Source organism: Myotis myotis, unplaced genomic scaffold (assembly GCF_014108235.1).
Source record: "Myotis myotis isolate mMyoMyo1 unplaced genomic scaffold, mMyoMyo1.p scaffold_m19_p_16, whole genome shotgun sequence".
NCBI lineage: Eukaryota > Metazoa > Chordata > Mammalia > Chiroptera > Vespertilionidae > Myotis > Myotis myotis.
Genome location: NW_023416320.1, coordinates 12,372,398 through 12,399,136, shown reverse-complemented (window position 1 = coordinate 12,399,136; position 26,739 = coordinate 12,372,398). Strand labels below are relative to the sequence as shown.

General features: G+C 42.9%; 1 protein-coding gene, 1 long non-coding RNA gene and 1 pseudogene across 9 annotated transcripts in view; 2 read left to right on the top strand and 1 right to left on the bottom strand.

Moving 5' to 3' along the window:
* GRHL2 (grainyhead like transcription factor 2) overlaps positions 1-25,086 on the bottom strand; it is a 120,924-nt gene extending 95,838 nt beyond the window's left edge. For 6 of the 8 annotated variants that reach the window (XR_004972441.1, XR_004972442.1, XM_036337934.1 and 3 more), the window contains exon 1: positions 24,715-24,829. Coding sequence is in view for 6 of the 8 variants with exons in the window: in XM_036337934.1 (XP_036193827.1) it covers positions 24,715-24,734 (20 nt within the window). In the remaining 2 variants the exon portion in view is untranslated. Of the gene's footprint in view, positions 1-24,714; positions 24,830-24,917 lie in introns of those variants that run through there. The other 2 variants (XM_036337933.1, XM_036337932.1) reach the window with 2 other exon arrangements.
* Positions 7,599-8,151, top strand: LOC118670744 (annotated as a pseudogene).
* LOC118670694 lies at positions 24,716-26,508 on the top strand. The gene is made up of 4 exons (XR_004972443.1): positions 24,716-24,856; positions 25,093-25,273; positions 25,429-25,716; positions 25,831-26,508. It is a non-coding gene; the product is annotated as an uncharacterized LOC118670694 (long non-coding RNA).
* Positions 26,509-26,739: the final 231 nt, after the last annotated feature.

Below are 26,739 nucleotides of genomic sequence, written 5' to 3'. Positions count from 1 at the left end.
ATAACTATATATGGTGCCAGGTGGGTACTGGAAATATCAGGGGGATCACTTTGTAAAATATATGATTGTCTAACCACTGAAATTAAAACAACATACTATTGAATGTAAACTGTAATTGAAAAAAACTTAAAAAAAAAAAACCCAAAACCCTACCTAACTTAAAAAAAAGAGAGAAAAAAAAAAGAATTTCTTCTCCAATAAATGATGATGGGGCAAGTAGTTGAGGGGTTTTATTTTATTTGTGTGTTTACTTATTTAAATTAGACCCTTACTTGAAACCATTACAATAAATTCTAGGCAATTTTTTAGTTACATTTAGTATTTAATCACACACACACACAAAATAGAAGAATACATACATGAATCTTTAATTTGCTCTTGAGTTTGGAAAGGGCTTGTTAAGCATAAAAACAAGAATTTATGAAAAAATAGATAACTGATCATTTTAAAGATTAAAAATGTGTAGGAATTTCAGGTTAAAGACATCAGAATGAAATTGCATTACAGACTCACACAAGACCTAACAAAAATGAATAAAAAATAGTGTGTGTGTATCTGAAAAAATTATCAGCTGCACATATCATACAGTTTATCAGATAGTACCAAAGGGAAGGAACAGAAGGTTCCTTACCCAAAGAAGTACAGGAGACAGAAGTTAAATCAACAAACTATGGAGCATTCTCACTAAAATCTCTCCAATATGGAGAGGAACCCAAAGACAGGCGCGTAACAGCTGGGGAAAACCCTTTGAGATAAATCACTTCCTCCACCATCACACTTTGGCACAGATGAAAAGAACTCGGTTCTTTCTAGTTTGAGAGGAAAGAGGAAGAGAAATGCAGAATGACCTCAACCAACTATAGGTAACTCTTATTGGCTAAGAGTGAATCATTCTGTACTGAAGGGACATTGATTTAGCACATCGAAAGGTAACTTGCTTCAGTGACTAGCAGAGATGTCTAAGATAAGGGCCAGGAGCTTACAGAATGGTCATGTTTTACGATCAAACACACAAGGAGAAACCAAAACTCCTGAAGAGTGAAGAGGAGACTCTGTGTGGGCACCACTCCCTGGTGCCCTAGCAATCGGTGCCTTTCCCGCTATTAATGGTTTTATAATGGGAAAAGTCACTCATAGGTAAAATAAGTGACATTAGGAGCAGGGCAATATGTGCTGTGGGTGTCTCCACCTTGGGAAAAGATGTGCAGGAGAGTTTGCAAAGGGCATGCTATACTTTCGTGGACAAAGCCCAGAAGCACGGCGGATGGTAAGCCCACGTTATGAATGAAGAGGACCACCTTGAGCCTGGAAGATCTAGTCTGTCTGAGACTCTGCAGACACATCGCCTCTCCAGCTGGCCCTGTGACAGATCAGGGTGAATAAGCAAGTTGGTGGTGAAGAGGTGTCACCTTGCCTCTCCTGCCTGGCATCGCCACTGCATGAAAATGTGCACTGCTAGGTCCCTCAACCTCAGTCATATCAAGCGGATGCTCGCCACACTTCGTTAAGCTGTTCGAAAAGGGGTAGGGTTGCAAGAGACACAAAGCTTCCCAGGAACTATAGCTGCTTAATTACAATGCTGGGGATGCTTGTATCAGACGACTTCAAACACACATCTATATAGATAAAAGGCTAAAATGCAAAGTGTCCCTCGGGAGTTCGACCGGGAGACCAGGAGTTCGATCGCACTCTATGATGTGCGCTAAGCACCAGGGGGTGGCGCAGAATGAAGGAAGGCCCCAGCCGGCAGCCGGCAGTCAGGAAAGGGAGGCCCCAGAGAGCAGCCAGAAGGCCCCCATTGGCCCTGATCACTGGCCAGACCTAGGGACCCTGCCCGTGCATGAATTTCATGCACCGGGCCTTTAGTGGAAGTATAAATAAAAGATAATATCAGTGTTGTACTTTTATATTATTTAACTCTCTATGTTAACCTCATCTTGCCTGCCTTGCCTCTGAGGAAAGTGACATTTTAAAAAATTACCCAGACTCCCCAACAAATGTTAGAATATGTTCCAATCAAAGTGTCCTGCAGAGTGCAATCAAATACAGTGAACAGACTGATTTCTTTCACAGCAAAAGGTCAATGGAGTTACAGTCAGCATAGCCCAGGGGTGGGCAAACTTTTTGACTCGAGGGCCACAATGGGTTCTTAAACTGGACTGGAGGGCCGGAACAAAAGCATGGATGGAGTGTTTGTGTGAACTAATATAAATTCAAAGTAAACGTCATTACATAAAAGGGTATGGTCTTTTTTTTTTTTAGTTTTATTCATTTCAAACGGGCCGTAGTTTGCCCATGGCTGGCATAGCCCTTTGTCCCAGTGGAGTTATTGGGGCAGTTGTTTGGACACTTACTCTGCCCTCTTTGTTGTCCTGGGGGCTCTGGTCCAGCCACAGAGATTAGGCTGAGTGGAAGGAACTAGCACTAAATAACCTCAGTGGTGAAGAGGAATTTAGCAGGACTGGAAAGAAAATGGTGGATAAATGTGGTAAGACCCTTTAAAAGAGGGGAGACCGGGAAAGGGTTAGAGAGAAGACAGTTGAAAGCTTCAGATGAAGTTGCACGACAACTTTCCCCTGCAAACTGTTAACAATGGCACCATCACTCACAGGCGCCCTTTTCTTTTAACCCTAGTGATGAGCGGGAGCAAGAATGGAAATGAGAGGTGACCAAGCAAGACGACTGTCCCCAGCAGAAACAGAGGCCCCAGTACTTGAGGGTCCAGGAGGGGAGTGGACAGACCTAAAACCCAAAGGCGCCTGTACGCACACAGGAAGAGGATGCCTTCTGCAGGTGGCGAGTGAACTCAATAGGGGACACCTAGCCAAGTCACTCACAGGCTCCACAGGCCACGCTGAGCTTTCCCACCCTGTCCCACCTTCAAGCGTCCAGGCTCTAAGCGGGCCTAGAAAGGGCACGCAAACATGTCTCAGGTGGCGGAAATCAGTAAAGAAATAATTCATTTTGACTAGATCGTAACCAAAAACATTTTTTTGAAAAGAACATGTCAAGCATGAACAAGTCAAAAAGAAATGGCCTAGCAATCGGGCCAAAAATACTACAGGAAATCAGACACACGATGAAAGCGCATAGCATGCAAAAGAAAACAGAACTAACTCCTCCCTGCAAAAAAAGGAATAAAATTCCCAGATATTACGTTATACTATAAAACATAATAAGAATATGAATTCAATAAAACAGAAGTGCAAAATTGATGGCAAAATGGTAAAAGGGGAACTTGCAGGGCGAAGAAAAAGAGAAGACCAAAATGATACCTTATAGAGCAAATAATTCCAAGGGAACTGAAAATGGAATTAATTAACAACAAAGGAAAAGCTTGAGATAATCATAGTGAATGCAGAAGGGAAATAGAAATTACAGTCATTAGAAATTAATAATCAGGGACCGACAAAAAAGAACAAGTATGGAGATAATATAAACGTTCCAGAAGCAGAACAGCAAACAAAGAAAAGAGAAACAATATTCAAAGTTCTAGAGCAGCGGTTCTCAACCTGTGGGTCGCAACCCCTTTGGCAGTCGAACAACCCTTTCACAGGGGTCACCTAAGACCATCCTGCATATCAGATATTTACATTACGATTCATAACAGTAGCAACATTACAGTTATGAAGTAGCAACAAAAATAATTTTATGGTTGGGTCACAACATGAGGAACTGTATTTAAAGGTCCAGAAGGTTGAGAACCACTGTTCTAGAGGCTTCTATATGGCAGGTTGAACATATTATGGAAACCCCATTAAAATGATAGTTAAAGAGATCAAATGACTGAGACAGGAGGAAGAGGCCTCTATCAAACATATCAATTAAATAGGGGAGATGGCCGAAACCGGTTTGGCTCAGTGGATAGAGCGTCAGCCTGTGGACTGAAGGGTCCCAGGTTCGATTCCGGTCAGGGGCATGTACCTTGGTTGCGGGCACATCCCCAGTAGGAGATGTGCAGGAGGCGGCTGATCGATGTTTCTCTCTCATCGATGTTTCTAACTCTCTATCTCTCTCCCTTCCTCTCTGTAAAAAATCAATAAAATATATTTTTAAAATAAATAAATAAATAAATAAATAAATAAATAAATAAATAAATAGGGGAGATGTAAATTAGAAGAGCAGCAACTGCCTCAGCAGAGTGGAGTGGAGTAAGGTGAAGCTTAACTACACACAGAGGGATACATAAGAAGAGAGCCCCAAAGTACCATAGGATGTGAAAGTCTAAGGAAGGAATTGGAGGCAAGAGAATCTTGGAACGTGGGGAGTGGCTGAAACCAGGATTGGTTAAAAGTACATAAAAGAATAAATACCCCCAGATCTCTCCAGATCTCTTTCCCACCTCAAACTACCAGACACCTACATCCCAGCATGAATGGAAGGTTGAATCTCTGGTGATACGGAGCCCAAAAGGCAGGTGATTTGGAAGCACCAAGCACAGGAGAAGGAAAAGGCAGAGCCCCTGACTGGAAACAGAGGGATTGTAAGGAAGCTTTTACTCTGCGGCCATCCCTGGAGTGCGCCTTGCAGTCTTCCGGAAGCAGGGAGGAAACCAACAAGGGCCCAGCTGCCTCTGAAGGCTGAAGCTGGGCCTCTCCCCGACCACCCCAGTCAATGACTGAATTCCTCTGAGGACACAAATTAAAAGCTTCCTGAGGCTCGGAAGAAGCTTCCTTAGGCTACTGGGCATGCAGGGGGGGTGAGGGTGGGGGACTTCCCCATAATCTCCCCCTCCTCTCTCCTGCACTCAGGGTCAGACTGGCCTCAGGGTCTGGCCTCCTCCCCTTACCCACCCCCACCCCTCCACACCGGAACCCCCTTAATAATATTCTTGCTTGTTTAATTCTATCTTAGTGACTGCTTCTTGGAAGATTCGAACTAACATATAATCTTATATATCTTTTACCTAAACTAAGACAAAATCTCGTTTTTAAATACTGGTCTCAGTTCTATGCACAGGAATCACTGCAAAATTCTATTCTACTGTGACACCAATTTTGCTAGTCAAATATCCATAAAGGCAGTGATGAGCTGTCCTGTGGTGTCTGTGTGTGTGTGGTAGGGTGGGGTTTAAAGGAGTGAAGGTGAAGGTAGGAGAGGTAAAATCTGATGAAGAAATGTTGAGACAACATATCCACTGATACAAAGGAGATCTGAAAGTAACTATTTCCTGGAAAATATAAATGCTGAAACTTGGCCTCAAGTAGAAAGCCTGAATAGACAAAGGAAGTATGGAAGACATTGAAAGGTTAACCAAGGACCTTCACCAGGCCCTGGCAACCTTCAAGGAATAGATCATTCCAACACTGAATTATTTCAGAGACTAATAAGACATGGAAAGTTTCCCAACTCATTCTAATCAGTTAGCATAACATGGATATCAAAATACAACAAAGATAGCATTCACCCATTTAGACTTACAGACACACACACACACACACACGCACACACACACACACACAAGAGACCAGCAATAATGACAGTATTTATAATAATAATATACTTATGATGACAATAATATGACAGCTAAAATTTATTAAGTGTTTACTATGTACCATGGACTATTCTAAAGGTTACATACCTCAACCCAATGTTGGGAGGCAAGATCTCTTACTATTAATCTGTTTTATAGTGGAGAACTGGAGGCACAGAGAGATTAAATAACTTAGCCCAGGTCACAGCACTAGTAAGCAGCAGGACTGAGATGAATATAGATATGAAATCTCCAAATAAGTTTTTATATCATAACACACGAGGCTTATCCCAGGAATACAAGACTGCTCAAAAAAGAATTATGATATTTATTTATGGATATCACTACATTAAGAGAATAACCAAGAACCTACAGTACCATTATGCTTAACAATGAGACATTAAAACCCCTTTCTTTACAGACCTCCTCTGTCATCCCACTGTTCAAAATTGTACTTGACATCCTGAGCAATGTAATAAAAGTAAAATTTCAGCCGAAACCGGTTTGGCTCAGTGGATAGAGCGTCAGCCTGTGGACTGAAGGGTCCCAGGTTCGATTCCGGTCAGGGGCATGTACCTTGGTTGCGGGCACATCCCCAGTGGGAGATGTGCAGGAGGCAGCTGATCGATGTTTCTCTCTCATCGATGTTTCTAACTCTCTATCTCTCTCCCTTCCTCTCTGTAAAAAATCAATAAAATATAAAAAAAAAAAAAAGTAAAATTTCAGAAATCTAAATTCTGGAAAGGATAAAAAAAATAATCATTATTTATAAATAACAATTATTTAATGGACAATTTGCGATTCAGTAAAAGAGAGGGGAAAGGAAGATGGATACATAGATAGGTATTAGACTAGAGCAGTGATTTTCAACCAGTGTGCCACAAGAATTTTTAAACCATGCAATACCTGATTATTTAGTCAGGAGCACTGCCCTCTTTTCCTTTAGATTGTCAAATAAAAAATGACAGCATCGCCCTAGCCGGTTTGACTCAATGGATAGAGCCTCAGCCAGCAGAACTAAGGGTCCCAGGTTCGATTCTGATCAAGGGCACGTACCTTGGTTGCAGACCCCTTCCTGGCCCAGGCCCTGGTCAGGGCTCATGCAGGAGGCAACCAATCAATGTGTTTCTCTCATATCAATGTTTCTCTCTTTCTCTCCCTTCCTCTCTCTCTCAAAAATAATAAAAACCATATCCTTGGGTGAGAATTTAAAAAAAAAAAAGTATGATTTTTTATGATAGTGAAAACTATGGCAACAACCTCTATGTAACCTAAATGGTAAGTTGATGATAGTAATTCCTCAGCATAATGCTCTGCGGGCATTAAAATGTTTAGAAAAAACAAAACAAACTTGTATTATAAAGTTGAAAAAAAAGAGAGAAAATATGCAATATGACCAGTTTAAAGATTGCCCTTCATTGGCACAGTGCTCTGTAGGTTTCATGGGGAAGGCCATTACCTGTACTTTGGACATGCTAGACTTCCTAATCAAACAACCCCTTACATTTACAGCGTTGCGAACATTTGTGTGTGTGTGTGTGTGTGTGTGTGTGGAGAGAGAGAGAGAGAGAGAGAGAGAGAGAGAGAGAGAGAGAGAGAGAGAGAGAACATAGCATGCATCACATGAAATCCTAATCAAAGAATGTATTTAAAATAACAAGTTCAACCTTCTACTGGAATGAAATATTTTTCTCCTTAATCAGTAGCCAAACAAAGTAAGCTGAATTTTCCTTCTCATGGCCTCACTCTTAGATCTTCAGGGAGGAAAAAAAAAAATTATAGATCCAAAAGGTTAACCCTAAGAGGGAGATCGAAGAAAACAGCCTCGATATGTCATAGACCGGACAGCGAGTTCCTGATTAATGCAGCGGGCTCTCCTGCCACCAACACTTAAAAAATAAACTCCTAACTGTCCTAGATGCTTTTTGTGTTGTATCTCAGATTAGAAAAGCACCTCATGACTTCCATAAATTGTCAGTTTCCACAGATGTTACCACGAACACTGTAAGAAACATGCATAAGACAGAGAACACAAAGAGATGTTGTAACCCACAGCTCTAGAGAAGTTCTCTAATACAAAGTTTAATTACACTTCCGCAACAGCAGCCATTGAGGAGCAGCAGCCATGGCTCTGAGCTACCCCATGGCCAAGAGCTTAACAAGGGCCACAGGGTGACCCGGCTAGACTGTGAGCACACACCGGCCCAGCCATGCAGGCACCTCACCAAGCACACCAAGTTCAAGTTCGTGCGGGGCATGATCCGAGAGGTGTATGGCTTTGCCCCAGTTGAGTGGTCCCATGGAGCTGTTCAAGGTCTCTAAGGACAAGAGGGCCCTGCAATTCATCAAGAAAAGGGTGAGGAGCCCTAACCGGTTTGGCTCAGTGGATAGAACATCGGCCTGCGGACTGAAGGGTCCCAGGTTCGATTCTGGTCAAGGGCATGTACCTTGGTTGCGGGCACATCCCCAGTAGGGGGTGTGCAGGAGGCAGCTGATCGATGTTTCTCTCTCATCGATGTTTCACACTCTCTATCCCTCTCCCTTCCTCTCTGTAAAAAATCAATAAAATATATTTTTTTAAAAAAAGAAAAGGGTGGGGACACACATTTGTGCTGAGAGAGAGAGAGGGGATGAACAATGTCCTTGCGGCCATGAGGAAGGCAGCAGCCAAGGACTGAGCGCCGTCCCCTCCGTGTGTAATAAAACCTGTTCAGAAACTTGAGGGGGCGAGGGAATAAGTAGAGAATCCTAGAGATTTATCTTTGAAAAAATGGCCCTGCTACTGAGATAAACAACCAAAGTGTTTCTTAACTGCTAATAATAGACCAAAATAAAGTGAATGGATGACAGCCTGACCAAACCAGAGGAATAAAAAAAAATAGGGCAGGTCTTTTCAAATCAAAACAAAACAGAAAATTTGAAGACTCGCACTATTTTGTCTTATTTTGGACCTGCCTGCCTCCACTTTTCCCACAACTAATTACCTCAAGAATGAAAAGTAAAGGTGCATGTTTTTCTAAATTATGTTTTTTCCCCCTAATTATATTGTTTAAGGTTCTTAGGCTCAGAAACTAGTCGTCTGTCTCATCTTTGCGGTCTCAGTGCCTGGCACGGTGCCCAGCTGTGTGCCTGGCCTGGAGGCACTCGATAAATCACCGAATGGAAGAGGTGTAGTGACTGCTCCCTTGTTGTTGTTTGGGGTGTTCATCCTGAGCTCAATACCATCAGCCAGCGTGGGGAAATGGGCTTCCCATCCCGTGCCTGAGTTCCCTGAACCTGTGGGTTCTGATTAGGGAACCTGAGTGCAGACCTGGGTCGTTGCTTTCATTGGCAAAGGATGGGGGCTCTGAATTAGGGACTGTCCCCAAACCCAATGACTTCTACCGGGAGAACAGACTGTGGCTGGACCTTCTGCTAATAAACTCTTTTTACTGATGCTGAACTCTCTAAAAAACCCTCAAAAGGGCTTTTAAGATATCAAAATACTGTATATATTAAAAACAAACATAAAGCTCTCCTGAGATAGAAAATATAATTTGCATTAATGGAAAGAAATGCAATTCAGCCCTGGCTGGGGGGCTCAGTTGATTAGAGCATCATCCAGAAGTGCCAAGGTTGAGGGTTCGATCTCGGGTCAGGGCACATACAGGAATCAACCAATGAATGCGTAAATGGGTGAAACAATGAATATCTCTCTCTCTCTCTCTCTCTCTCTCTCTCTCTCTCTCTCTCTCTTCCCCTCCTTTCTCTCTCAAATCAATTTTTTTAAATCTTAAAAAAAAGAAAGAAATGCAATTCAAAACAAGTTACCATTTTTACCCTACCAAATTGGCAAACTAAAAAAAGGATAATATGCATTGTTGAGGAAAGAACATGGACTCCTTCTCCCACAGATACACTGTTGGTGGGAGTGTTAATGAGAAGGTATCTGGGTAGCAATTTGGAAATATGAAAAAATGTTTTTCAAAAGAGCACACATTTAGATCAGGAATGTCTATTCAATGAAGTCAATTTCAAGGAAATAACTAAAAATGTGTGTGAAGATTTGGCCATGAGAATAATTTTTCAAATGCTGATTCTAACAATAAAAAAAAAAAAAAAATGAGAGAACAAATCTAAATGTACAACAACAGGGACTGGTTAAACTGATCTGAACATTTCCATTCAATGTAAAACTATAGGGCCATTAAAAATATTTATCATCATGAAAAGCAGTGATCAAGATTGATTTAAAAATAAGTTACTAAACATTATATAAATTACTATCTTATCTCTGTATACATTTGTATGTAGTTGCATAGAAGAGAGTAAAAATATAGATGTCAAAGTGTTAGCATTGTTAGCAGCATTAACATCTCTGAGTGGTAGTTTTAGAGCAGGGGTCCTCAAACTACGGCCCGCGGGCCACATGCAAATACAATATTGTGTTTGTTCCGTTTTGTTTTTTTACTTCAAAATAAGATATGTGCAGTGTGCATAGGAATTTGTTCATAGTTTTTTTTAAACTATAGTCCGGCCCTCCAACGGTCTGAGGGACAGTGAACTGGCCCCCTGTTTAAAAAGTTTGAGGACCCCTGTTTTAGAGTAACTATATTTCTTAATGTGTTTTCAATTAAGTCTGAATTAATTATCTTTCAATGGGTCTTTTAAATAACCTTAAAAATAAGGCTAAAATAAAGGAAAATGTTTTCATGAGTTAAGTCCATAAAGGTTGATCTCAAACTTTCCACATTTGAAAACAATGAAAGTACTTACACGCACAAGAGGAATATATTTGATATAAAAAAATGTAAAGCTCTAAATATTTTTTTAATCATGAAATCAAATGATAAACAAGAAGTTAGGAACATGATCGCCAGAATTTTGACACAAGGATTAATAACTGTAGGTGTGTAAAGAGCTCTCACAAATCAATCATAAAAATATCAGCATTCCAATTTTCTTAAGTTTGAGTGAAAAATAAGAACAGGCCACAGCTATCCCACGTGGTGCATTGGTACAGATGTTCAAAGGTGCCCTTTTCCCTGGGCAGAGGCCAGAGGGAGCAGAGCTGGAGCTCAGCCCCAAGGTCCCTTCGCCCAGGACACAGTGACACAGCCATATGTAGTAGCTCAGACAAGAGCAAGTTCTTCAATAAAAAGAAATATAAACGGCCAATAAATATCAGAGAAAATGCCTGACCTCATTAATTATCAAGCTGCAAAATAAAACAAAATATAGGCGTTTGTATTTCAAATTGACAAAAAAAAATTATAACTGTCATTTACTGATGACACAGTATGAGAAAGACACTCCCTCCCAAACACTATTTGGAGAAAACATCAAATTTTACAATCTTTCTAGAAATCATTTTCAAGTTTTGAATCAAGAACCTAAAAATACTTGTTTTTTATTCTTGTACTTCCAGAAACCTATTCTAAAGTAATAATAGATTTATTATTACAAAAATGTATGCACACATTGAGAACCTTAAACAATTAGGAAAAAAACACATAATTTATAATAAAGAAAAAGCAAAACAACCTAAATATAAAAAGTAGAAGATGGTAGATATTATCATTAAATGCTATGTAGAAGAATACTAGTCAGTAAAATGATGGTAATATAACATTAAATGGAAAATGCAGAATGACATGACTCATGTAAAAAATGGGGGGGGTCATAATTTGTATACTCTTTTATAACCACATTGACATGTATGTACACATTAGAAACTGTATGAGAATATATCAATGTTAGGGTCCTGGAATTATGAGTGTTTTTTCTTCTACATGCTTTTCTCCAGTTTTCATTTTTACCTCAAGCGCATATATTTTCTTCGAAATTAGAAAAAAGCCTCCCCTTGATACAGCGCTTAAAAAGGAAAACATGCAAATGTAAAACTGTGTGACAAAACAGTCACAATAGAAGTCAGCCTGCTCTGTTGCAGTGAAAGCAGTGGGGATTCAGAAATGCTTCAACACAGCGATGTTACCAAATAATCCATCGACACAATAAAAATCTCAGAATCGTAAAAACATTGTCAATTTCTTCCAGATTCCAGGAATAGTTGGTACAACAACAAAATCTGGTTAGTCCTGAAAGCTCTGAATAATACATTCAACTTGGTTCCCTTGGCCACGCGTGGGTATGCTGCAGGAGAAAACTCAGCAACTTGTAATTAAATGTTTCCGGGGCACCGAGCACATGGGTATTTCATTGTTTAGGGAGGATCAGGAAGACAGAGCAGGTGGGTCTTTTAAATGAGGAAAGAGAAGAGAATGAGGAAAGGAAAGAGAAGCCATGCTATCATGGCTACCCCAGTTCATTGCAACGTCAGGATACTAAAAGAGATCAGTGAATTGTGTACCAAAATCTGAGAGCACATTTGTGGCTTTGTGTGGCTGAATAGAACACAAACCACAGTTGTTGGGTTGTTTACTAAAACTGACGGTACACACAGGAGAAAAAGACAAGACATAGCCCTTCCCTCATCTTCTTCCACCAGCCCTATCACGATCTGCGTCTTTATTTATACTTCGAACATCCAAAGAAGATAATGGTTTTTGAAAATGTGAGCTACAGTATTTGTGACCTGGTGAATTCCTGCACAGTGAGAATTAAAGTGTTCAGGAGGGGGTGCCAGATGAGTGTGGGAGAGAGAGGGGGCAATTGCCAATTTCACTTTTGCGTCCACAACCAAAAGGCAGACCTAATGCTTCTCTGTTTCACAAACTGTATTAACTCCCGCAGCCAAACACCGCTCTGGCTTTGCTCACATTTACAAAGTTCATTTCCATTTCTTTTGAAACCTCCCTTTTTTAATTTTTTTTCCCCCCTGACATGATTTGGCAACGACAGGATCCCATGAGGCCATTTTCTCCCTCCAAGTCACATCGTGTACTTTTTGTTCCCTGCTGTGGATGCTCCTTGGATGTGTTGATAAGCAAATCAACTCACATTTGCGACAAAGCCTCCATTAAAGACTGCCTGCGGGACATCCAGTGATGCAATCTCCTCCAGCTTAACTAACAGACTCCAGCCCAAGTCTGGCATGATCTATGAACCAGCTTGTAGAAGCAGGTTGATGAGTCACACACTTGGCCCTCCGGGGGAAAGCAAGCCTACACTATGGAAAAAATAAATTGTTGTTTAAAAAAAATAATAATAATAAAAACTCACCTTTGCCTACAACTACTTTTTGTTTTTACAGAAAGTCATATTCCAGGCTCTCCCTATGCCTCCAAAAGAGTAAACACCACGTGGACCCACCACCGAGTCTCTCCCAGGAACATTTAGGTGGTATCTGGAAGGTAACCTCCCTGCAGAGAACTTTCTCCAAGGGTCGCTAGACAGCCACATGGAGCCTCCTGGGGAGAAGAAACGGGGTTTCTCTCCTTAGTCATGCCTCAGCTTCGAGTTACACAAAGGTGGGACACTACCCACACCTGTTTTGTGCTATACTGAAAAATAGTTGGGTTGGATAATTGGGCAAATCCGGAAAGACAAGGTTGTTGAGATACAAACCAAACTAATCTGCAGGTGAGTGAGGCACAGTGCAGAAGGCACAGCGTGCCATGGCTGGGTCAGGAGGGAGGCAGGCAGGGACCACTGCAGGCACCAGACCCATCCCACCCAAAGCTAGCAGGCAGGCTTTCCCACTTTATTTAGGGTACGTGTGTGTTATTTCTAAATGTCTCCGGGGCAGAATGACTACTTTAAGAAACAACCTTTAGCCCTAGCCGGTTTGGCTCGGTGTATAAGAGTGTTGGCCCATGGACTGAAAGGTCCCAGGTTCAATGCCGGTCAAGGGCACATACCTCAGTTGCAGGCTTGATCCCTGGCCCTGGTGGGGTGCATGCAGGAGGCAACTAATTGATGTGTCTCTCTCACATCGACGTTTCTCTCTCTGTGTCTCTCCCTTCCCTTCCGCCATGTCTTAAAATTAATGAAAAAATATCTTCGGGTGAGGATTAACCAAAAAATAAACAACAAAACAAAAAACCTTTACATTTTTCTCCTTATAATTTCTCTATGAAGAACAAACTACTTTTGACCTACTGTGGTTTTATTCTTTATGTTGAATGCCTATAAGCATTCTAATGAATGTCATAAACCCTTCCTCCTGTCATTTTCCTATAATCCTTTCAAATAAGCTGGGCACTTGTTGTTTTACTGATTTTTCACTATCAAAAATAATGCTACAATTAATAGCCTGATTAACAGATAAATCCTTAAAACTGGAATTCAGGTGTCAACAGGTTGGCCCATTTCAAGCAGTTTTGCCAAACTGCTTTCCACAAAGTTTGTAATAATTTATGAGCCTCCTAGAAATGTGTTTTCTTCAAATCCGGTTTTGTTAATCGTGGCCACTTTGAGAGGGAAACTTGAAACTTCCCTGCTCTGTAATCTGTATTTCCTGGATTATTAATAAAGCTAAATATTCTTTCATATGTTTATTAACCACTTTTATAGCTCTTGTGAATTGTCTACATGTATTATTTAACCATATGTCTATTGAGGCATTTGTCCTTTTTAATGTTTTCAAAAGGTGTGAGACATACATATTTTCCCCAAGACTACAAAGCAGATAAAAAAATCATGGTTTGCAGAGGAAGCATAAATATACTTAAGAGGTCTTATAACCTATCAGAAGTCCTTCAAAAGGAGAGCTTCCCAGGGGCTCCAGTCTCTTTTGTCCTGGAACTGCAGAGAAAATCAAATTCAGAAACTTTTAAACCCTACACACAATAGGGTACCAGAGAAGATTTTATTCCTGACCTAAATACATGGCTACTGTGTGCTCTGATGTGAAATAATATATTACTGCGTAACTGAAGTGACACTGCCGATGCTACTCTGATCTTTATATCATTTAACACCTCTGAACACTTACTAAACTACTGGCTTGGCACTATTGTCTGGCCGTGGGTGTCGCTAAATTAGGTTTTATTAAGAGGAGGAGAAGGAGAAGAAAAGTGGGAAGGGAGGAGAAGAAGAGGAGGAGGAGGGGGCAAGGAGGAGCAAGGGGAGAGGAAAGGGAGGAGGAGGGGGGTGAAGGGGGCGGGAGAAGCCAAGTTGTCCGTTTGCCTAAGGTTCGGGCTTACTAAACGTCATTCCATGTTCCATCCGTTCTGCTATCGCCTCACTCTCACTCATGAGCCTGCCTCGCATGGGCTTCCTGGACTCTGGCCAGAGGAGAGTTCTCAGAGTACCTGCCAGGCCTTTCTATGTACTTTGCTTTTGTGCCCTTTATCTACCAACCCAGTGAGGCTGTGCAGGGATCCTCTGCGACAAGTAAAACCTTGATTTCACCACCTCACTGTCCACCTTCTGAAATCCATGTGGCCTCTGAAATCGTCCCACTGCCAGAAGCCTGTTTGTCATCTTCGTCAGACCACCTTTTATTTTGGTAAAGGGGCGTGGGGGCGTGTGGGCAGAAGAGGCCCCACTGTGCCCTGTGCTCTCCCACCTTGCTAACATCCGTCCCTCTCTGTGAGCCCTCAGCCCCCCTCCCCGTGCCCACTGCCCCGGCCCAGACCCCTCTGGAGGGAGAACAAGAATCACCGAAGGTTGGAGCGGGTGATTCCCCTCAGAGATCATTTAGTTCGACTTCATTTTACAGGTGAAAAATAATGAAAGAAGACTCCTCTGATCTTATTGGCAATACAGGAAAGAGGCAAAAGCTACCTGTGTTGCCTGCTTGTTTGAAAAGTTAGATCCAAGAAGTACAGAAATTATTTTATGGGCTCACTTAACTGGGGACTAAAAACACCGATTTGGGGTGAGCACGGGAAGGAAAGTCCACACTAACTCACATTAATCTGATCAGAATCTTAAACGGGTATTTCATATCCTCATGTTCATATTTTAAGAAGGAAATAGGCAATGTGTCCCCTGTTTTCAATCTCCCTACAAAAAAGAAAACAGCATATTTTTTTCTAATTCGTCAGAACTTCAGATTTTCAACTCATCCTTACAACCCCAACATGCAACACAGAAGAAAGAATGTAAGGCGCTTTTCTCAAGTCAAACGTTTACCTCTAATTCCGACGCTTGGTTACTCACATGCCCGCCCTCTGGGACCTCCTAGATCTAGGGTTCTAGGCTTCAAGTTAGAAGCAGTTCCCCAGGAGGACAAACAGCCACATGCCTCCCGACCCACCCCAGAACCCAGCCTGAGCACGGTGACTCTCCTACTGCGGAAGCAGGGGCCACCCACCAGCGGCTAAGCCACTTCTTCCTGCTCCCTCTCTTCCTCTCCTTTCTCCAGTCTTCCCTTCCCTTCCACCTTCCCCTTTTCTAAAACCCCAATCTAAAGCCAGGGGCCTTTAAAAACAAAAGGCCCTGGCCCTGGGGGATTAGCTGTGCTTGTACATTCAGCGCTCATGTGAAAGGTGGGCACCAAAATAAGAAGCAGCAACGAGAACCTTGCTTTCCTTCTCTGCTCTGATGGTGTCTGCATTCACACTGGTTAAAGGAAGCATTTCCTTAGAAGTGAAAGGGAAGTCAGCTCACTTGAAAAGTGCTCCCCACAAAGTTCATTGCCATGTTCATTATAAAGTAAAATAAGTGATTGCTTTCTGGACCCTCTCCCCGCGCCCCCCCCCCCCCGCCCCCCACCCATTCAAATGCACAATCTCCATAACCCAACTTACTGTCAAAATGTACACTGAAATCCCCTGAAATGAACCAGTTTTTCTAGTATTTTCCATAGAACTCCAAAAATGTGTACTTGATTGGTATTGTGTATGACACATCAAAATATATTGTTTTTAGAAATATGGCTCTAAGCCTGTTAGTCTCCAAAACACTTCTTAACCCTCTTACTAATAAAATGGCGGGGGAGAGGGGAAATAGATCCCCAAAGACACTTTCTTGCTTCTATCCCATTTAACCCGTTATAGTTCAGTCCTTCTTACCATTAGCCATTAAGTGACTTATATTAGAAAATGTAATTTCCTGGTAATGGATGATGGATAGATGGGTAGGTAGGTAACTTGACCCATCTATCTGAACCAAGGAGCTGGGACATCTCTAAAGCATGTGGATCTGATGTTAGGTAGTCAGTCAGTGAACTTAGCACTTACATGATCAGCAATTTTAGTAATTGGCTTGTGTGCCATGAGGTGGAAAAGATCGAAATCTCATGGCACACAAGCTAATTAGCAAAATTCTGCAGCACACCAAAAAATATATTTTTGCCAATTTGACCAAAACAAATAGGTATCGTTTTGATTCATTCATACCAGACAGCTATTGTGTTGGCTGTAGTCATTTATTTGACAATCTAAGGGAAAGAAGGTCAGTGCCCCCCTGACTTAAATAGCCATGTACTGCATGTTCTAAAATTTTTAGTGGCACACTGGTTGCAAATCGCTGCTCTAAAGGCAGGGCAGGTGCAGTGCAGGGTGAATCCGAATTCTGGGTGCTTAAATATGAAGAGTTGTGAAGCTGTCTGAGGGACTCCCAGGTACAAGCTGTCATTACTAAGCAACCCATTAGTCCTCCTGAGCCAAAGCAAAAACTCCTATTCAGCCTGTTGCTGCTCGCTAAGGAATTTTTCCTGGACATGTTTGCCAAACCAATCACTACTCGATCGCAGCTTAGGCCTAGTTTTTAATAATTGAGCAGGAATCTTTGAATACCTTTTGAAAGGGAAAAGAGTGCCCACACCCCAACGTGAGCGCCAAGTGTCATGAGTGAGAGCTGTAATTGACTTAGGATGAGGCTTTCCTTAAATTAAGAAGAACTTAAACATTTTCCAAGCTTAAACTTAGTTGACGTAAATTAGATGGGGCAACATCATCTGCTGCCATCATCTTCATTCCTGGCTTGGGTAATAAGGACGGGTTGCTGATCATGTAAATACTGAGGTCACTGACCAACCACCTCACATCAGATTCACATTGACCTCTATGCATAGAAGCTGTGCATGTGTCGATCCCCACTAAGTAATACAGGAGGGAAGTCAGGAAAGCGTCATCAGCAAACAGACAAAAGAAAGGAAGGAAAGGAGGAAGACAATGTTGGTTCAAACTAGGAAGGAAGAGATTGAGAATACTATTTAACAAAATTGTTCATTTTTCAACCAGATGTATGCCTCGCTATAGAGGAACCGAAGCATTTGCTTGAATTATCTAAGACTTTCTAAAAAGATTTAATAACCTAACCTCAAAATAATAATTTTGTTTAAATTATCTATAGATTTCAAACAAATACTTATTGGGTATGGTTGTTGTTTAAATGTTTCTACGTATGTCTGACTTACCTGGCTACTTGTTTCAATTCTCCTTTTGACTCTGGGGAGTCTAGTAGAAATGGTTAGATATGGCTCCTCAGGGGCTGCTCTAGCACTTATTCTTAATCCTCCTTAAGTCACATGGCACAGGGCCCATTGGAGTGGCCTGATCTCCACAGTCAGTTTCAAAGAGGACCTAATTATAGACCAACAGAAGGCCTCCTACCATCTTATCAGGGCAATACTTAAAGCTACCATTAGCTCTAGAAATGAAATTGCAACCAACATCCCATGAAATCATTTCACCAGGGACCAACATCAGATCAGACATTGTTATCTTTGTCTTTGTGTTATAAAGTAGAATCTAAATTCAATGAAAGGATTGTCCTGGCCTTCTAACTCCATTCCAGCTCCCTGGTGAGTGGGATCCAGCCTAAAATCTGCGTTTAGCTATGTGTCTAGCAGAGGCCCACCTGGGTGACATCACTCCAAATCAAGTCTTTTCGAAGCTCTGGAAATACTGACCTGTCAAGGTGACCCCATGCTTCCAGAAGGGGCAGTTCACCAAGCAATGAAAGAAAATGACATTGAGAGGAGACCTAAGAATTCATAAACCCAAGTTATTTTATCAGAAGCCACTCATCCAGAAGCATCATAATAAATCTATAATAATAAAAGCACGCCGAAACCGGTTTGGCTCAGTGGATAGAGCGTCGGCCTGCGGACTGAAAGGTCCCGGGTTCGATTCCGGTCAAGGGCATGTACCTGGGTTGTGGGCACTTCCCCAGTGGGGGATGTGCAGGAGGCAGCTGATCGATGTTTCTCTCTCATCGATGTTTCTAACTCTCTATCTCTCTCTCTTCCTCTCTGTAAAAAATCAGTAAAATATATTTTTTAAAAAATATTAAAAAAAAATAATAATAATAAAAGCATAATATGCTAATTAGACCGGACGTCCTTCCAGACAAAGCCAGGGCAGCGAGGGAAGCCCAGGTCCTGGGTGCTGGAGGAAAGCCGGAGGAAGGAAGGCCTACTCTTGCACAAATTTCCTGCATCGAGCCTCTAGTATAAAATAAAGCCACCAAGTTTTGTTTCATTTACACACCAATATACACTTGAGAAATTGCATATAAATTGAATATATCATGTGAAGTAATGTTAAGTACTCACTTAAAGCATTATTTGGCTAACTACCCCAATCATAAAAGGTACCAGGACTTTGTTTAAATGCAGATGCCCTGTTCCCTCTCTGGAGAATCTGATTCCACAGTTCTGGGGTAGGGTCTCGGTGCTTGTAGTTTTACCAAGCGCCTCCGGTGATATTTTTGTAACGAGATGAATTTGGGAGGCAGTCATTTAAATTATTCCTATGGAGATTTCTATTATTGAGCACATACGTAATTGTCTTCAATTTTAAAAAACTCATCCAGATTTTTATGTTGTTCTCTAGCATTTTCGTATTTTTCGGATCGGTTGACTGCCTGTATATTAGTTTACTAAAGATGAGAAACTAACCAAAGCACACTGTTTGAAAAGTCTCAGCTTCAAACAATGGGCAAACTTGTGTTTTCTGATAGATACAAGTTGGCAGAAGTTGACTGTGGTCAAGAGGAAGGCATGAAAGGCAGACCTTATTTTTGTTGGAGGCGAATGTTAAAGGATTAAGATAGTCCCGGAAGAGTGATAAGTTAAACTCAGAGTTTTAGGGAAGCAGGACTGTCAGGATAAACACCATCTGTACTTGGTCCCTCTTCTCCAGTTCTGATTCCCAGGAGTCTTCTGGAATGGCTTCATTTATTCGTCTCTAAATTAAGGAGCGTGCGGAATTTAATCTATTGAAAGGAAGAGAACACTAGACCCTAACCATTAAATTGAGGAAACTCTGGGAAACACAAAACTGACGTTATTAGCTGATTATTTACTTCTTGACTGCCAGGACCATTTATAAATATAATTTTTTCCTCCTTTTCACTAGCACATAGAGAACTGATTCTGTTAGTTTACTCAATGAGACCATCGCCTCTCTACCTCTCTGCTTCACCCACACTGGGCCCCTTCCTGACGCTAGAGCTTGCTATGCGCTCTCCCAGCTCAGGGCCTGTGCACTTGCTCTTCCATCTGCCTCTACAAAACACTCGTATTCCAGGTATCTTCAGTGCTTCGTCCCTCAATTCCTTCAGGTCTCTGCTCAAAGGTCCTCTCATCAGAGACGCCATCCCTGACCACTTTCTATAAAACAGATCCCTATTATGATCAATTCCTCTGACCTGCTTTGCTTTCCTTCCAAGCACTTATCACCATCTAAGTCAGCGGTTTTCAACCTGTGGGCGCGCGACCCCTTTGGCGGTCGAACGACCCTTTCACAGGGGTCGCCTAAGACCGTCCTGCATATCAGATATTTACATGATGATTCATCACAGTAGCAACAGTACAGTTATGAAGTAGCAACGACAATAATTTTATGGTTGGGTCACAACATGAGGAACTGTATTTAAAGGGCCAGAAGGTTGAGAACCACTGATCTAAGTTATTATGTCCTTCCTGATTGATTTATTGTTTGTTTTCCCGAACTAGGAATGCAAGCAGGACCAGGGTGGGGACTTTGTTCTATTCAATAGTGAATCTCAATGTGAGGATCAAAGCCTGGTATATAGTGCCACTTAAGACATCTTGGTTGAATGAATGAGTGTGTATTTTTAGTGGCTTAAGAAAAGATCTGACTAAATCTTAATATTTGTGATCTTAAAAGACATTTTATATAGCCAAGTGGAAACAAACATATGCATTTATAAAACTAAAGAGTAAAAGTTTAATTTCAGAGTTTCACCCCATCATTTAAGAGGTTATTCACATGAGATGCCTATATTAGGTGTTTTCTGTTTCCTTTCTAGAATAATGGCCAGATTCCTTAAGAAAAAGCACACAAAATGACTAAAAGTAATTGTCCTTGGCAAAAGTAGGGGTGGGTAAAGAGAAGGGGGCTTGATATACCATGACCTGATAAATATACTAGTGTACTTTCTTTTAGTAACTTACCAGGTATTGCCTTATTTAAAACTATGTCTGTTGAGTTCAACATCACTAATCATTGGAAAAATGCAAATTAAAACCACAATGAGGTATGACCTCACACCTGTCAGAATAGCTATCATTAATAAATCAACAAACAACAAGTGTTGGTAAGGATGTGGAGAAAAGGGAATTCCTGCACTGTTGGTGGGATTGTAAATTGGTTTATCCACTATGGAAAAGAATTCGGAGGTTCCTCAAAAAAATTAAAAATAGAACTACCATATGACCCTTCAATTCCACTTCTGGTCCTTTATCCAAAGAAACCCAAAACACTAATTTGAAAAGACATATGCACTTCCTATGTTTTGTTGCAATGAAATATTATTCAGCCACAAAAAAAGAATGAAATCTTGCCAAGTACAACAGCATGGATGGACCTAGAGGGAATTATGCTAATAAAATAAGTCAGACAGAGAAAGAAAAATACCAAACAATTTCACTTATATGTGGAATCTACAAAACAAAATAAACAAACAAAACAGAAATAGACTCATAGATACAGAGAACAAACAGATGGAAGGGAGTTTGGAGGATGGGTGAAAAAGGGAAGGGATTAAGATGTGCAAATTGCCAGTTATAAAAATAGTCATGGGGATATAAAGTAGAGCATGGAGAATATAGTCAGTAATATTATAATAAGTATGTATGGTGTCAGGTGAGTACTGGACTTACTGGGGTGATCACTTTGTAAGTTACATAAATATCTGATCGCTATGTTGTATACCTGAAACTAAAATATTGTATGTCAACTATAATTAAAAATTCAAAAAAATTTTTTAAAAATTATGTTTGTCCATGTCTCACTTTCTACCGTATAAGCTTCTTATGTATATGGCCCATCTTACACATCTTTTTATTCTCCTATAATTTCTATCTGAATGTGTTGCAAATAGTAGATAATCAGAAAACATTTATGTAATGAAAAATAGCTATAGGTATCAAATTATATATATGTGTGTGCATATATATATATATATATATATATGCACACACACACACACACATACATACTCTCTGATTATATATCTTATATATGGTAGTGAAATAAGTTTCTAAATTATCATTGCCTTGCTAGAACACACTTGTTGACAAAAGTGATAAATCTTCATAAAATCTAAGAAAGGGGAACAGAGAATTTTGAAATATGTCCCAAGACAAACTGTGCTAAAAAGACTTTACTTTAATTAGCGACAGCTTCATTGCAGGACATGAAAAGCAGGACCTTTCCATCTGAAAAGTCCACAACTGTAAAAAAAAAATAAAAATGATGCAACTACTTCAATCTAGACGTGCCAACTGAAATGATCTTCGTACGCTATCCAAAAAATTACCTATACTCTGATAGGTTTATGGAAAAATATCCAGTGTGTACTCCTTTAGGTTACTTTCAGAAAAGACAGACAGGCCTCCTAGGCAGATGTACCAGGAAGCTGACAAAGAGCAAGCTTCCAACCCTCCCTTGCCAGGAGAAAGACCCAGCAACAGCTCAAGGATTCTTCTCCTTAAGAGTCCACACCCCACCCCGCCTGACATCCACAGCTGCATAAGCTTCAGGTACATAAAACCTGGACCCATGCCTGCCAGTCCTCCATTAGATTATGAATATTAAGAAAACTAGGCTATCGTTTGCAAAAAGGAACCAAAATTCATTTACTAATTTCCAGCATCTCTCTCAATAGTCCCAGCAGAGTGAGGCAAGTGGGGGTCTAAAGGTGCTTCTCTTTGCAGCAATCAATTGCGATTTTGTTTTTCCCACCCAGGATGCAAAGTTGACTCTTGGAAACCATAAATAGATAAAAGATAAATAGATTTTCATTAAATGTGTACATATGTAATCCTCGGTAGTTATTACTCATAAAAATCAAGTAATGCATGGTAGTGAAACCAGACCGCTAGCGTTTAGAACTTAATTTCAATACTAACCAAAGTGTCCTTCGTGGTGCTAAGTGTAACAGGTGACAATAAATCCCACCCGTCTTCATTCCTAAGTCGTCCCAGTGGTGGTGTATCACAAAACTAAGCGGTGCAACCAGAAGTTAATTGTGTGATTTAATCAAGGAATTACAATAAGTCGTATCCGGTATTCCCTAGATTAGGAACCATTTTTGACACAAAGATCAAACCAAACCAAAAACCCTGCTGTCATCTCGGCATTTGGCTACTGACGTTTTCAAAATCGAGTACGTAGTGATTTCTTAAAAGCCACAGAGAGAATTTGGGGTGTACGGGAGGGTATCCATACAATCATAGCCCTTCCTATCCCCACCCCTCCGTGTAGGACGCACTAAACTTTTCGTTGGTAGATAAAGTGGTACCAATACCTGGTAAATTTTTTAAGTATGGCAGCATGTGTTATTAGCTGTGCTTACTCTACCAATGGCTTTGCTTTGAAATGCCCTCCCCCCCATCTCCACCAAAGGCGTCCTGACGTGGGGGCGCGATGGGGGACAGACAAGTTGCAGACGACCCATTCCCTCTGCCCGCCCCGAGTCCCTCCATCTGGGAATGGTCCCCGGCCACTTCTCCAAGGAGGGGCGCCGGCGGCCCGCGGCCTGCCCTTCCCTGGAGGAGACACCCTTCGTCAGGTTTCCTTGGGGGAACCGGGCCATCGGGGTAAAGCCACGATGGGAAGCAAAAATGTGGCCACTGCGCACTTGCACTAAGATGCAGCCGGTGCCCAGCCCTGGACGGGCCCCAGCGGAGGGGGAAGGGAGCGTCGCCACCGAATCCCAAGAAAGGCCGCGGGACCCACCTCCGGCTCCCTCCCGCTCCCGCCCTCGGCCCCACCCCCCTTCCAGCACAAAGCCGCCCCGAAGGCAGGGGCCCGGCCTGCTGGGAGGCCGCCTGGACGCGGCTGGACTCGGCAACCCGCGTCTCGGGCCGCGCAGGCCGCCGATCGCCGGCGAGGCTAGAGTTCCCGGCCCGGACGTGAGGGACGCGCTCCCCGGATCGCCCTCCGAGGCGCGGGAAACCGGCCCCGCGGCCCAGGCCCCCAGCCTTTCCGTCCGCGAGGCCCCGGGAAGGCCCGGCGCAGCCCACGCATCCCGCTAGCCACGCCCGAGGTGGCGGCCTCCAGCGTGGAGAGCCGGGCCGGCCGGTGGCGGCGGGGTCGCGGGCCGCAGGGGCGCGCCAAAGGACGTGGGGGCGCGGGGGTTGGGTGGGGAGGGATCGACAAGTTGCAGGCGACCCTTTGCGTCCCCCCCGAGATGCCTCAAATCAGTTCCCCTCGTTTCCCAAAGGCCCTGTCCTCGCACACCTTCCTGAACTCGCCAAACAATACGGGGGCGCCCGGGGAGGGGCTGGGCAGGGCGCAGGGACGGCGCCGCGCTGCCCCCGGGACCCTGGGCGCCCCCTCGCCTAGCCGCCCGTCGGGGGCGCGCACACGCACACCCTCGGCCCCAGTGCGGGAAGGGGAAGATGGCCGTTTCTGCTTCAGTATAAAGGCTCTTTGTTGCGCTCACACAAAAGCCGCCAAGACCCGCTTTTGCAGCAGGCCCTTGGGGCGAATCGAAGGAACCCAGCTGAGGTTCCAAATGGCCGGAGAAGCCTGCAGCGGTGGGAGCAACTCAGGAGAGGGGAAGAGCAGGCCTCCCGCCCTCGGCTACCCCAACCTCTGTCACTACCCAAGTGCTCGTCGGGGAGCCGGGGGTGGAGGTCCTTCGTCAGGGAGGAAGGGAGGAAAGAAGAAAACCTACTTTCACCATCAAGGCCCAAAGCGGGTATTAAACATTCACATTCTTGTAGGGTTTCTCCCCTTAACCAGGGTAGAAACTTAATCTGAAAAAAAAAAAAAAAAAAGGTCTGGACACACCAAAAAGAAAAAAAAGAAAGAAAAAAAAAATACCAACAATAGCAACTTAAAAAAAAAAAAAAAAGCAAAAACATAACAAACCAGTTGCCATCAGCCCAAAGTGGTAGTAGCAGCAGCCGGCGCGTGTGATCCACTTACTTGTCCGACTCTTGTGACATGTTTGATCCAATGAACTCGCTCCCCTTTTCCTGGAGCCTCAGCCTCTGGTGAAACTGGACTTTCAAGTCTGTGCAGGTGAAGGTGTGTGAGAGCGCCCGAGATGGCAGAACAAGAGCTACAGGTAATTCTGCTTTTCCGTCCCCCCGCACCACGCTCGCTCGCTCGCCCGCTCGCGCCCTCACCTAGCCGGAAAGGTGGGATAAGGGGGGGCCCCTCACATGGGGCCCGCGCTCGGAGGCGGCCGGGCGGCGCGGGGTCCTCCGGGATCGTGGCAATGGGCAGTCACCGAGCCGAAAGTGGCGGACCGGGTCGGCCACAGGTAACTTTCTCGCAAGGAGCTGAATTCTTTTACTAAAGGGTACAAGCCCGAGGGACGAGCTGCGCGGTGATTGGCTGCGGGGCGGCCTCAGGTGAGCTGCCATTGGCAGAGGCGCGCTCAGGTAAGGCCCTTCTCCAAGTGCAGGTAACTCACTCCGAAGTTTACCCGAGTGGAGCGGCGGCACGTTCGCGGCGCGGCGGCAGCCCGTGGGAGCCGAGGGTCAGTGCTTCGTGTAGACATCACGCTACGTTTTCCTCCTTCCCGCGGGCCGGCCGGGGGTGTGGCGGGGGCGGGGGCCGGGATGGGGCGGGGGGGAGGCTTGGAGAAGAGAAGGAACTAGGAAAAAAAAAAAAAGCAACACCTGCAACCACTAGGGATTATGGGTGGAACGGAAGGACTAAGGAGAGCTGAACTCGGGATCCCCAGCCAACCGGAATCCAAGGCGCAGCGCAACCACCGGCCTTTTTCGGGCCCACAATTGAGAGGACTGTTCGACGGTTTCCGAAGAGTTTGAAGTTTACTTTGCTTTGCTCAGAGGAGGGGAAAACACAACGATTGCCGGGTTTGTTGCGTGATTTCATTTGTAACATACCCACAACCAGCACTTTTCGTGCCCCAATTTGGTGTAAAATATGCCCAGTAGATTACAGCTTTTCTAAGAGGTGAGCATCCTTTCGTGAGCTGGGCAGATAGATGATCTCGGTGGGGTGAGGAGATTTGGTTGAACAGACCATAAATTGGCCCCTGGCGCACCTTTTTTCATCTCACCTCTGCAGCTTGGGATTCCAGAGCTGCAAACAACCACTGTTCCATAAGCCTGTTGTCTTTTGACGTTTCCAGGCAGACATCAACATTGACATTGTAATTCAATAGAAGCTGTGACTACAAAGGTGCTTTATCCTTCCAGGTTAATATGGTTGCTACGGAAACAATTCAGGATGAAGCTGACTTTTTTTTTTTGTGGTTCTGCTTCACTTGGTTGGAAACAACTCCAACTAGCAAAGGTGCAATTCATTTATAATCACTGCTCCCAAAGTGTGTTTGTGAAAGTTTTTTATAGGGATCTAGCCCATACTTATGAATTGTGGAACTGAAGGGGGATGTGAAAAGCTTACCATATTTTATTCCATGTTACATTGCGAGAGTTTCATACAACTTTTATTTTAATCTTTATGGATCAGATGTTTTCTAAAAATTGCATTGTGAAACAATGTTTGGTTGTTCCGTGTTTTCACCTATGGCAAATGAATTTCAAAAGTTTATGCTTACTTTTTAAAGACATTAGAAGTACACACAGTTTTTAAAGATTATATAATATTTTAAGGTTATATACATTACCCACTTCTTCTTTACCTTCTTAATCACCTTCTGAGAGGCAACCACATTCCACTTGTATCTGTCTCTTTTGTCATTTACCTCCAGACTTATCAATAAATGTCATGGTTATCTCTTGATTGATCTGTTTAGATGTCCCACGTTGACTACCTGTTGCCTCAGATAGAGATGCAGCTTTTTCACACCCACCCAGCTTCCCCTTCTGCCATTCTTCCCACACAGCCCTTTCACAGTTTAGAGGTAGTAAGTAGTTGGTGACTGTGGATACCAGTCAGCGGAGCCAACTGGTGAACTATGGTTGTTTTCCTTCTTATAAAATCTTTTATATATTTACTTTGTTATGCACCCAC